Source organism: Eschscholzia californica, unplaced genomic scaffold (genome assembly GCF_041429995.1).
Source record: "Eschscholzia californica isolate CP2 unplaced genomic scaffold, dmEscCali1.0.p SCAF_5, whole genome shotgun sequence".
NCBI classification, from domain to species: Eukaryota; Viridiplantae; Streptophyta; class Magnoliopsida; order Ranunculales; family Papaveraceae; genus Eschscholzia; species Eschscholzia californica.
Genome location: NW_028238472.1, coordinates 44,760,515 through 44,773,351, shown reverse-complemented (window position 1 = coordinate 44,773,351; position 12,837 = coordinate 44,760,515). Strand labels below are relative to the sequence as shown.

Sequence of the window (12,837 nt, the reverse complement as noted above, 5' to 3'; positions counted from 1 at the left end):
CAACCTTTACATGCATGAGAGTTGGGATTAACGATATAGAATTAGCGGTCGTTACTCTCTTGCTTGCACCGGAAGCAAAACCGTTAATCGATGTGCCGAACTATAAGAAATCAAATCATGTTCCGAAGTAAGTCACCTGGAACCTCTCTCAGCCATTTTTAATAGAATTTTTGCGCTTATGGTCCAAAAATCTACCCTTAAACACACTTTTAATCCTCTCTAACCTTAAAATGGATTTATAAACCAAAATATTAACATAAATGAAAATCTAGTCCTTTTGTATCCATTTTTAGAGAAAACACAAATCCCTAGAATTCATATTAAATCATAATACCTAAACTAACCTTCTATATAAACAAAAACTTTTTTTCCTTCAAAATTCCCAAATATCTATTTTCCATTTTTATATCTCGCCAATCACGATCCTATTAACAGAAACCATTACATTCATTCTTATCCAAAAACGAAAACCATTACTTTTCTCTCTCTAAAATTGAATCCTCTATTCATCCTCTATTTTTTATTCTCGAAAATCTGCTTCATCTTCATTACACCAGCTGAAATCTTCATCATTTTTTTTCGATTTCCATCATCAAAGGACTCAGTCTGTACCATTGTTAAGATCAACAGTTGCTTCTGAGGTTAGTAACAAGCTTAATCTTTCTTTTAATGTTTTCATCATCATCTTTAAAGATATTTATGATTTTCATTATAATCGGTTTCATCTTTGTATCATCTTTTCAAATATTCATCATTATTCATGATTTCTCTCTCTAAGATCTTAATAACTGATTGACGATATTAATGTTAAATCCTTGTTTACTAATTCATTATCTTCGATTATGTTATGTTTGTTTCCATGTATCAATTTATTTTTCATTAGATTTAGGTTTCAGATGTTGATTTTTAGAACATTTCTTGATATTAGATCCCGGTAACCGTACCATTTCTAAATCAGAGAAGATTTCGTACGTTTTTTTGTAACAGAATGTAAATGATGTGTAATTTATTGAACATGACATGTTTTTTTGTAACAGAATGTAAACGATGTGTAATTTAAAAGAGATTATGTGTAATTTATGGAACATGTCACATTTGAAACAGAGGAGATTCCGTACAATGTTATTGTAACATAATGTAAACAATCTATATTGTTCAAACAATTATATGTACTTTATTGCGCTTTACACATTTGAACCAGTGAAGATTCCATACACTTTTATTGTAAGAGAAGGTAAACAGTATATATACTTTATTAAACAGTATTACGAAATTTATAAAACAGTACATATACCTTATAACATTTTACATTGTAGATTTTCATAAATGATACGTATTGCTGACAATTATTTAAATTTTTGTTTTGTAGTTTAGCTGTTACTGATGGAAATTCGTACAGGATCATCCAACGTAGGGAAGAAGAAAAAACTAAAGCATTTCGATTCGCCCTTCAACAGTATAGTATAAACACAGGACATGATTTCAAAATTGTCAAGAATAATTTAAAGCGTGTAGCCAACGACCCTTGGTTTGAGTGGTAAGAGGTATAATCTTCCACCGAGAGGTCAAGGGTTCGAGGCACACTCTGAACAATTCAAAAAAAATTTAAAGCGTGTAACTGTTGTTTGTTGAATGACTCAGATAGTTGAGAAGATACTGCAGTGTACCTGTGTAAAAAAACATTAAGTTCTGGCATAAATAATGTGAACCATTGGAAAAATTACGTTGTATACATGAAATGATGATTTCCTCGTCATAAATAACACATAATACGAACTTGTTTCATAATTTGTATTTGATGTGTGGTTATTTATGAGTAAAAATGAAAACAAATGCTGTTGTAATGTTCGTAAATTGTACATAATTTATGAATATGTTTCATAATTTGTAAAGGATGTTTGGTTACGTATAAGTAAAAAACGAAAATTAAATGAGAGAGTGATATATAAGTTATGTATATTAACCCCCAAATCACGCTAAATTGATCCTAGAAAAATATACTCTTTTCAAATCTGAAAGTTAAGTGAGAGAAAGTGATATATACATGTTTTTTATATTGACCCCCAATTCACGCTAAATTGATCCCAGAAAATATACTCTTTCCAAATCTGAAAGTTAAGTGAGAGAAAGTGATATATACGTTTTGTATATTAACCCCCAAATCACGCTAAATTGATCCTAGAAAAATTCGATCCTTGATCTGATTCGGAAAGAGGAAGATTTGATTTGATTTCCAAATCTGTAAAGAAGAGAGAGAAAATTGATTTGGAAATATCTGTTATTTCCTGTTTAATACCATAAATCACGCTACAAAAATGTTGTTTGCATTTTGGTCCGGTCCTAATTTAAAAATAGCGGAAAATCTGTACGGGGATATGGACGGGATTTAGGTTTATATAGTAAGGGTTTCTAGGTCCAAAGTGCAAAATGACTAAAAACCCATTTTTTGAGAAGATTGGACCCTAAACCCTTTTTAAACATTATTTTGGATCGTATACCCGTGGGCCCTTTTTAATATCCCAAATAAAATTATGACATAAAAGACAACAAGATATAATAATATTAGTCTCTTTGTGTTAATATAGCTAGCTTAGAAATTCATTTTTCCTAAATAACTCAAATTTAATTTAAGTGAAGATGTATGATCGTAAGAAGGAAATTTGTTTTTTGTCCACCAGCCTTTGGTGCAACGGTTGAACACCTTAAGTCCATGAAGTAGTGGGATCGAGTCTCGGTGGAAGCAGTTTGCCATCAAGATTTATCCTACGTAATTTAGGCTATAAATAATGTAATAAATTGTTGGGCTTACGCCTCTTTGTTGTTGAGCTTTAGGCCTCTGTGTTGTCGGGCTTTAGGCCTTTTTAGTTCTTGGTTTAAATTAGACGGTTATCGTGCTTATTACATCTTCATGATGCATCAATGTCTTGTAACGACTAACGTATATCGTAGTCGAATTCTCAAAAAAAAAACAGATTTTTTTTTTAATTATCTTTATCATAATTCATGTTAGCCCCTTAAATATGATCAATTCACCAAAATAGCTATCCACAAATGAATTTTTCTTGAGTGACCATCTAAATGAATACTCCGTCAATAAATTTAACTTTGTGATTTTCTCTTCTTTTTTTTCGTTTAAAACAAACTATGTTTCTATATTTTTAAAAAGTCATCTAAAATAGACTCGACAAAGTGGAGGGGTCGGCCATTGAACTCTTGGCCATTTCAATTTATGTTTCCTTTCTCCCTCTCCTTTCTCTTTCTTCTTTTATTTTCTTCTTCTCTCATTTCCTCTCCCTCTCTCTCCTTCCCTTATTTCCCCTTTCCTTGTGTTTCTCTCGCTTACGTCGATGAAGGAGATAGAGGAAATAATTAAAGAGAGAAATGATGTTCCTTTGGTTATGATTCGATGTTACTTTGTCTATGTCTTGTCTTGATTAAGACAGAGTCTCGGTTGAAGTAGGGAACTTCCTTTCTCTAAGTTATAAAGAGATAGACGATAAGCGAATAATCAATATTCCATCTTTCGGATTAACCGAGTTAGACAAAAAGTAATGGAGTCGAGGCGAGAATAAATTCTCTTTCCTTAAGACATTTTACACTCCGTAACAGTACCAAAAGTTAGGGTGTATGCCTTCGAGATACAACGACTATCCTTTCAGAATTTTAAGATGGTACTTCTATATTCTGAAAGCGGGCGAACCATTGTAAATACTATGAGCTCTTGGACTGAAGCGAATAGATGTTCTAGACACTATAACTTCACTTGGATGATTCTTTCTTTGGAATTCCAGACGCACCAAAATCAGGTCGAGCCAAAATCGGCTCCGATTTCAACAAGAAAACCGCTTTGTATAAAATAGTATTTCTTTTGAGGGGCATGTGATTTCTGGACGCAGTCACATTCCCATAATGCATCCAAGGAGATTATAGGCATAAACGTAAAACTTGTTTGACATAGATCAATGATCATTACCATAACAAAATAATTTGTTTTGGCAGTAAAGTTACACCTAGTTTATGAATAAATTAAATATCAATCTCTATTTTTTTTTTCTGAATGTTTGCATGACTTAGAAAGAAAGACAAAAAGAAATTCCCCCTGAATGATCAAACCCTTCTTTAGGTATTGGAATAATAACACCTCAACCAAGTTATTTTCTCAATCTTTTAATACTGGCTTCCACAATCCACATACACCATGTTTTTTCTTGCATAAATTGAGATACACCAATTAATAATTAAATCAACCAATATCTACAATAGAGAAATCAAATATACTTTAGAAATCACAAAAAAATAAATATAAAACATACAAACCAATAAAATGAAAAGAACAAAAATTGAAAATAGATAAATGGGTTATAATAAATTTCTTCCAAAAATTTATTTATCATATTAAATTCCCCTTGAGTTAATTTTGAAGTAAGTAGAATCAGAATATTGTTAAACTAAGAAGAGTTCATCATCATCATCATCAGAATAAAGATCCATGATAAATTTCTCAACAATGTCCAAGTAAACTGGGCAAGTAAGAAAAGAATAGTAATGAAGAATTTCTTCAATGTCCATTAAATGATCCATATTTCTCATATCTACTAATACCAACTTCTTCATTTTTTGTTTCACTTTGTATCTTCTTTTCTCTCTTATCAATCTCTCTGTTTCATAATCATCCCTTACTTTTCTTCTTGCCCTGTTTTCATGACTATTATTGACAATTTTCTTGTTGTTTTTCTGCTTGTGATGACTTTGATCCTCTACCATTGAAGCTAATATCTTCTTCTTTTGGTTATTGATTATGGGTTTTGGATGATTTTGGTGAAGATTTGATTCTTCCCATTTGTTTGAGAAATCTATGTAAAAATTATCAAAGTGGGTACCTGTTTTCAAGTCATGAAGATCATGGTTGTTGAAGCAAGAAGGAGGGGTTTTGGGTATTCTCTGGTATCCTTCACCATTGATTAAAGACTTAAAACTTTGGAAAGTCTTGTTGAAGAACTTCTTGGTGTTTGAGAGTAGGGTGCTTCTTATCAGCATTTGTGGATTCTTTATCTCAATCTCTCTAAACAGTAAGCTAGGGATATACAAAAATATTTGGATAGATCTTTCTCTAGATCCCTGGTTGGGGGTTATAGTACTCTACTATTATTACATTGCTTACATAAAGAGATGAAGCAAACTAAAGATGATGATGTTGAACTTTTCTTTCACTTAGGGTTTACTACTTACTGTTAATAGTCTCTCTCTCCCTGCTATATGTAACCCAAGGTAGTTGATATTTAGAGATAAGTAATAGACCCAGTAACTAATTCAAGAAGTACTTGTCAATCTTTTATAGAGCAATTCCATTGTTAAATATTTCGGAAGTGTTACAATCACAAAGGATTTGACAAAAGAAGTTGTCCAGCTAATGTAGCGGTTGTGATATTCATCTCTCAACGATTCAAATTTAGTCAAAATCTCAAATAACAACCACCACATCAGCTGTGCTACTTCTTTTGTCAAAATCCTTTGTGATTTTAGTATTTTTCCATAATAATTATCCAATTTCAATATATTATATTTGTAAGGTGTTGTTATTTGCACAATATTTTGTTTGTTTTTTAAACATTAGTGGTGTGTTTGGCTATAGAATTCCTACTCATGATAGGAATCAAGACTTCTTGTTCTATTTGGCAACCGAGAATCCTGCTATCCTTGGACTCTTGAATTTTGAGGATTCCTGAATCCAAAATTTGTATTGGACCAAAATCTCACCATACCTTCTGAGATTTACTAGGATTTTGGAGTAATAAACCAAGATTTCAAACTTAAAATCAACAAAAAAAATATTTCTTTCTACATAATAATTATTAAAAAAATAATTTCGATAATCGTATCTTTTTCCAATAGCTGTTTTTTCTTCAGAAATTCTTTTTTTTTCCCGAAAAATCATACAACCTTTTTTTCCAAAAGCCGATTGTTTCGATAACCGTTTTTTCCCAAAATAACTTTCTTTCCAAAACCTGGTTTTTTTTTTCCCGAAAACAAATATTTCCTCGAAAACTATTTGTCCCCCGAAACAATTTTTTCTCCAAGCCTGTTTTTTACCGAAAAATCATTTTTTTCTCGAAAAACATTTTTTTCTTTCTCAAAAATCGTTTTTTCGATGACTAAAGTTTTCTAAAAACTTTTTTGCTTCATGAAGAACGTTTTTCCCGAAAAAAAAAAAATCCAAGAAAAAACGGTTTTTGTGAAAAAAAAATAGGGTTTCAGGTAATCTAATAGGTTATCGAAAAAAAAATTTCGAGAAGAAAAATAATTTCGGGGAAAACGACCTTCGGGAAAAACTATTTTTTTAAAAAAAATTGTTTACAAAAAATATTGGAATAATTGTTCTCGAGAAAAAAAAAATTATGAAGAAAACGAATGGTTCTTGAATGAAACATTGTTTGAAATAAAAACAATTTTTTTAGTCTAAGGTCCAAAAATAGAAGGGGTAATTCATATATACAATCCTAAATCAATCTATTATACAAAACAGATCCTTGTGACTGGGACACAATAATTACATAAATATGACTAGGACAAAAATAAGGTGACTAGACGTCCACGTAGATATCTATCTTACATTCTACAAATCTAGCCCTCGGTCTTCCTACTTGAGTCAAATCCAACGAATTTTTCATTACCCCTTCCAACGTTGGTGGAATAGAACGTTTCATTACCCCTCTCTCATAACAGATGCACTGAACGATTCCTTTTCTTATTTTCCCTCATGAATCTTCTTTTCCTTTCTTTCTCTCCTGAACCGTGGCACTTTCTCTCTCTCGTCTCAAAACCTAAATGGAAGTTCCTCCACTTTTGAAATTCATTCAACTTCCTACACTACTCTAGAAAGTAAGAGGAGATTATGGGGACAGGAATCGTTCAGTTAAAAAGAATGGAGAAGAAGATCAATAGGCAAGTGATTTTTTTAAACAACAGGTCAGGGTTTGTAAAGAAATCTCATGATATCTCAGTTTTAATTGTCTTCTCCACTCATTCTAGGTACCCACTCTTCTCTCTGGTCTGTCTAATTAAGTTATGTTTCTTCTCTCCAATTGTTTTTTTCTTTGTAATTCTTCTCTGATCGGTTTCTGTAATTGTTATTGTTCTTTGTAAATTCATGTAGGTATTTTTATTGTTGCACATTTTCTGGGTACCAACTCTTCTTCTCTGCTATTTTTATTGTACTTATTCAGGTATTTTCTTATCTCTCACACATCCTCTTTGATGAAATTCATCATCCAGCTGTAGTTTAACTTTGTTAAATTTTGCTTCCTTACAATCTTTAGTTTATGTCTTTTGTGGAGTTATGTTGATGTCTTGTGGGTTATTAACACAACAATCTACTATAGATTGCTTCTGATCAAATTACAGCTCAACCCTTTTAGGCTTTGTGTTGGTCTGATTCAATGACTTTCAATCAACGAAATCGTGTCGATTTCTTTTGATCAAACTTTTTTACACATAGGTAAAGAAAACCGGAGACTCAGCCATTAGCAACAAAATCTGTTTGGCTGAATAGCTCTATAATTATTTCATTACTTACATGAGCAGCACAAGACCTGTTTGACAAAAATCTTCAATGAGTTTTACTCAATTTCCAAAAGTTTTATTTTTTAAGTTAACGCCACTAAACCTGTTTGGCAGAATTCCTTAAGTTAATTGCCATAAGTTCCATTTTTAAGTTTTACTCAATTGCCATAATTTTTCATGATATGTGTCTCTAACTATTCCCGACTAACTAATATTCGCAGACGATGTTGACAGGCATAGTTCAGTCCTCCTTTAGCCGTTACTGCTGACGCTTTATTGAGTTGTACTTGCATCCTCCTTTAGTTTTACCAATTTATAGTAGATAGCACATTCACATCTAATGTGTCCACAAATGTATCACGAAGGAACTGCAAATCAAACTGATTCGTTACATTAATTACGTGAAGCTGCAATTTTATGGTACTCCTCTAGAAATTATTGCTTAGTCGGTTGTTATGTTAGCAATGGTGGTGAATACTTTATTAAAGGATTTGCAGCAAGCAAGTGTTGTGTTCCATCATCATTGTAAGCTTTTTACTATTTAGTTTGTTGTATCAATATCTTTGTTGTCTTGGTAGATCCATTTAACACATGCATATTGGTAAATATTTTTCTCAACAAAAAAAATATTAGTAAATGCTGAACCTGAAATATTGAAAAGTGGTGATATAGATGAGTGCACCTCAAGTTGTGTTTGTTTTCCTAAAGTCCCAAAGTAACTTTTATTTATGTGTAAGTATACTAAGTAATTGTACAATATTAGTTTCATACGCATTTTATCTCTGAATATTCACGATATTACATGTATAAAAGCTAATTAACCCTTTATCTCAGTCATCTAGATAACAATAAAATTTGTGTAAATGATAGAAATGTGATTGGGCGCATCCCCATGGGAAAAGTTCTCCTTGTGAACCATGTTATTGATTCTTCATTGATTCCACTCTGTAAAATTGAAGGGATTGCTGAAACCCTTCCATTTGACTTCGACGACATTAATGTTACAGACATGTTAAACTAAAAATTACTTGTTTATGAAGCTAAGAAGAGGGACCAACATCTTCTTGCACAAAGGTTCTGCACTCTATTATTCAAGAAAGCGGTGAAGAAGTGCTAGAATCTTACTTATTCAGATTGATGCCCCTAAGATGGTGAGCTCGTTCACAAACCTTTTTTTGTTAGTTTGTTCATTGAGGTGTTAACTTGCATTATTGCTTTAGATTTTATAAAACACATCAAATTTGAAAGTAGTTAAGATTGATGCTACCCATTCTTCTTTATCCTTCAGGATAGGTTGTTTTGGAAGCCCTATGCACCAACCCAAGGTATACTCGCATTCACTTCTTAGTTTATTATTGACATTAGTTTCTTCTGAGCCATAACTGATTCAAAACTCAACCACACTTGATCTGTGTAACATGTAAATTGAATAACTCATACACGTATTAATATTTGGAACCTATACGAGTTATCGAACATGGTGAGCGAAATAAGACCTAACCGAATCGAAAATACGACAACACACATAGAAACACCCGTGTGTGTAATATATATATATATATATATATATATATATATATATATATATATATATATATATAACGTAAATCAAAGCCCAACTAGACTAGAAGAATATTTTATGGTCCTAATATGAGTATGTCAAACTTGGCAAGTACGGGCTAGATGTTTGTACAAACTCTCACTTTTTACCTATTGAAGTGATTGCTGCTGTAAACTAGAGATTGATGCATATCTTTAAGTTAATACTGTGATGTTTAAGTTTCAAATTGTCCCCCATGTGTTCATTTGCTGCTACAACAATTTTAAATATTAATATTAGTTCTGCGAATCTCAAGACATTTCCGAAGGCTACCGTGTGAAGAAGATACATTGAGATTTGGATAAGAAGCCGACTAAGCATATTAGGCCAATTACATTTTGAAATTCTAAAACCTTCATTGCTTCACGATTTATTATTTTGTTTTAGACTTCAGTTTGTGCAGTCCACGTAAGGACCTGTTGTCATGATATGTTTGCAGGAAACTAGAGGCCAGCTTCCACATGGAGATGGTTATACTTTTTCTGCATTTGATGAAGATGATATTCAGATAGTAAATATAGAAAATAAGCTTGGTTATGACATTTATCTAGATAAAATTCAGCAAAATTCAGAAACAATTGAGTTGCTACAACATGATAGTGTGATTCTTCATGATTCTAACCTCCAATAGTTTCAGATAGAATAAATGTTGTGCCTGTAACGTGTTCTCTTTCCAAATTGGGTACATTCGTTGGGGTAACAATTGGTGCTTCACAAGATGCTACATATGGCCTTCCCCTCAATCAAAGTATAGTGTGTTAAATTTTTTGTCTTTCTCCACCCTTATGTACCTTAAGGCAAGCATTTACTATTATCCTTGCAAGTAATTATTTATTTTAAGAAAGATATCTAAGGAGAGTATTGTGGGCAATCTTACTTTATAACAAAATTTTATTATGTCTATAGGTGAATGTAAAGTTAAGGTTTGTATTTTATTCTTATCATTTACTTTTTCAATTTTGAAGTTTCGACTTATAAGGAGAAAAACAAACGTATTGAATTTCTCATGCATACGAAGGTTGGAGTTCACTTTGAGATTTGCATTTCATTACAAATCTTAGATATTCCTGCATTTTTGTCCGAGATGTATTTCGATTTCTCATGCACACAGAATTCCTCAAATCATAAAGTTCATTACTGAATCGTGACTTCTTTTTTTCATCTTCATCATCATAAACCCTCGATCGTGCCTTCTCAGTCTGATCTTCCTTTCAGGCCAGTTGCTTTATTAACTCTCAGCTATTTTTCTTCTTTCAGATGATAGTTTTGATACACTTCTTTCATATGATTGTTGTGTATTTGAAATTTTAGTTGATGGATTTGTGGAAGAAGTGATACGGACTTGTCCAGTATATGTTAATGGTGTATTTGTCTTGTAGTTTTTGACTACGGATACTTATTTGTTTAAGTCTGTAATTCTTACTCATAGGATTTTTTTTAGATGGTGGCGAGTCTATATATTTCTTATGGATTTAGTAGATTTACCATAAAACGACGATAAGAATTTCACGATTCCAATTGGTTTCATTGATCACTCTATATAATACTTAATATTTCCGAATAATGGATGTAGGTGTTCATGTTTCTGGCACGAATAGAATATATTTCATTGATCACATTATATAATATTTAATGTTTCCGAATACTGAATGTGGAGGATTCAAGTTTCTGGCAACAATCTGAACTCATTTAATTACTTCTAATTATAAATGGAGTTGTTCATTTAGTCAAAATAGCGGAGATGTATATCACATTGGTTAATTTCTTGAACTTGTATGCAGGTTTCAAAGAGTTTTTGGAACTTAGCGAGAGTGCTCTATTAGCAACACTAGAAGGTAAGTCAGTTATTTTGAAAAGGTGATATTGTATATAAATACTTACGGTATCTGAGATTTATGCTTAGAAAGATGAACATTTTCTTAATTTGGTTTGGAACAGTGGCAACTCTTCCACCAAAATCGTTGTTCGGACTTCAAATTGTTCGGGTAAGATGTTCAAGGGCCTATACCATTTCTTAATTTCAATTAAGGTATTATTTGTTTTGTCTTCTCTCTAAAGATTAATCAATATGTTTGAATTTCATTTGTGCTTTATTTTTGTTTTGTGTTTTTGGTGTTTTCTTTTTCCGTTTTAGCTATGGTTGGTATTTCGCCTTTGTCGTGGCTTTGTGCACTTGATACTCGTTTATGTAAACAGGTTCACCAAAAAACAGATGGTGAATTTATTCACGGAAGACCTGTTGGAAGCTCTCCGTTGTTCTTATGGGTTTCAATGGATTGACAAAAAAATCTATTTTTTATTTGATTTTAAAGTCAGTTTCTACATGATCTTAATAGAGAATTTTAGTGTTTGGTTAATCAATTAGGACATTGCTTTACTTGGTAGTTCTGAGTGATTTTGGAGTCAACTACTAATACAGCTTGGGTTTATAATATTTCCAGACAAGATCTTCACCTTTCTTCGTTAGAACACCCAAATATGATAGATAATTGATGACTATATCTTTACATGTAACTGACTTTTAAATTATTTTTCACGTCTCCATATATTTTGTATGATATTTATATAAAATGTAAACATCATGGCTTATGATCGTTGTATGACACATGTACTTGTTTGGATGTGTTTCTATGATTTGATTTAGGTTGAGAACCTCTTTTGCAGCAGAGGAACATGAGAGTCTCGCTAGAAATGTTACGACGTCTCGTAGTGGGGTTGCATACGAAGAAGATGAAGAGGATGATGATATGTTAATTGTAAGCGCTACTCACTTCAACTTTTGTTGATATTTGACTGAAATGTTCAATGTTTTTATTGTTGTATTTTTTCTCCGGATCTCATTTGATTCACACATTCCTCATTTTTGTTGTATATTTTGTGAGGATCTTCACGAAATTTGCAGGTAGTTTCAGCAGCCCAGGAAAAAGACAATGATAATTTTGATTGGGTTACTCATGGTTAGTTCATTTTTGGCGATTAAGTAAATTTTAATTTTGTTTAGTCAAGCTGAGTATTCTTGTGCAGGGAGCTAATGAGAGCGAGGAAATAATTATATTGAGGATTGGCAGATTCTACCTCAAGAGATATATCTCCACTTCTAACTATTTAGAAATTTATAAGTTTCTTATTTGTAACTTATGTTGTTCTTTTTTAATCAAATGAGTATTTTGGTTTTAGGTTGCCCTTGATATGCCTTGCATTTTCGTTCAAAGTGGTTTTGGATAGTTATTTGAACAATTACTTTGGAAAACGGTGTGATAATTGAAAGATTTGATCTACGAATAACAATGTAAAGATTAGACACTTCATTTTCATCACTTCGAAAAGCAAACGAATTTCTTCCTTAATATATACATTAACAATGGTCCAGCCACATAACTGTGATCGTTCCATTTACATCTCTTTGATCGAGTTCCATGACGCTTTAGCATAAGGGATTCATAGTCACATATCTTTAGGTCATCTGATCTTGATGGCATGGAACAGTCTAACTTATTGGTTTGACTTGTAGATTTCCAAATTATCCTTTATTTTTCATGGAGTTATTTCTAATAAACCATAATCCATGCTTATCATTGAGTCAAATTTTCAACAAGTAATGTATGCTCTAATTTTCTGAAATAAATGGTTGATTCGCATTTGATGAATGTAAAGCTAATGTTTGCATTTGATTCGCA

At 32.0% G+C, this 12,837-nt stretch overlaps 1 protein-coding gene and 1 long non-coding RNA gene across 4 annotated transcripts; one reads left to right on the top strand and one right to left on the bottom strand.

Moving 5' to 3' along the window:
- Positions 1 to 4,029: 4,029 nt before the first annotated feature.
- Positions 4,030 to 5,257, bottom strand: LOC147539604 (uncharacterized). Its single transcript, XM_086642320.1, has one exon. The coding sequence runs from the start codon at positions 5,035 to 5,037 to the stop codon at positions 4,444 to 4,446; it is 594 nt and encodes a 197-aa protein (XP_086498446.1). The 5' UTR covers positions 5,038 to 5,257; the 3' UTR covers positions 4,030 to 4,443.
- A 1,640-nt stretch (positions 5,258 to 6,897) lies between these two features.
- Positions 6,898 to 12,394, top strand: LOC147539603 (uncharacterized). Of its 3 annotated transcripts, XR_015226300.1 has the most exons (8): positions 6,898 to 7,029; positions 7,154 to 7,223; positions 8,601 to 8,711; positions 8,849 to 8,885; positions 10,942 to 10,995; positions 11,099 to 11,145; positions 11,805 to 11,916; positions 12,185 to 12,394. It is a non-coding gene; the product is annotated as an uncharacterized LOC147539603 (long non-coding RNA). The 3 variants fall into 3 exon arrangements; XR_015226301.1 differs by lacking the exons at positions 6,898 to 7,029; positions 7,154 to 7,223 and adding an exon at positions 7,968 to 8,085; XR_015226299.1 differs by lacking the exons at positions 6,898 to 7,029; positions 7,154 to 7,223; positions 8,601 to 8,711; positions 8,849 to 8,885 and having other exon boundaries at positions 10,865 to 10,995; positions 12,185 to 12,336.
- The last annotated feature ends 443 nt before the right edge of the window (positions 12,395 to 12,837 follow it).

Bases quoted from the DNA above. Each gene is read 5' to 3' on its own strand.
- LOC147539604 (XM_086642320.1), bottom strand. From the start codon at position 5,037: ATGCTGATAAGAAGCACCCTACTCTCAAACACCAAGAAGTTCTTCAAC.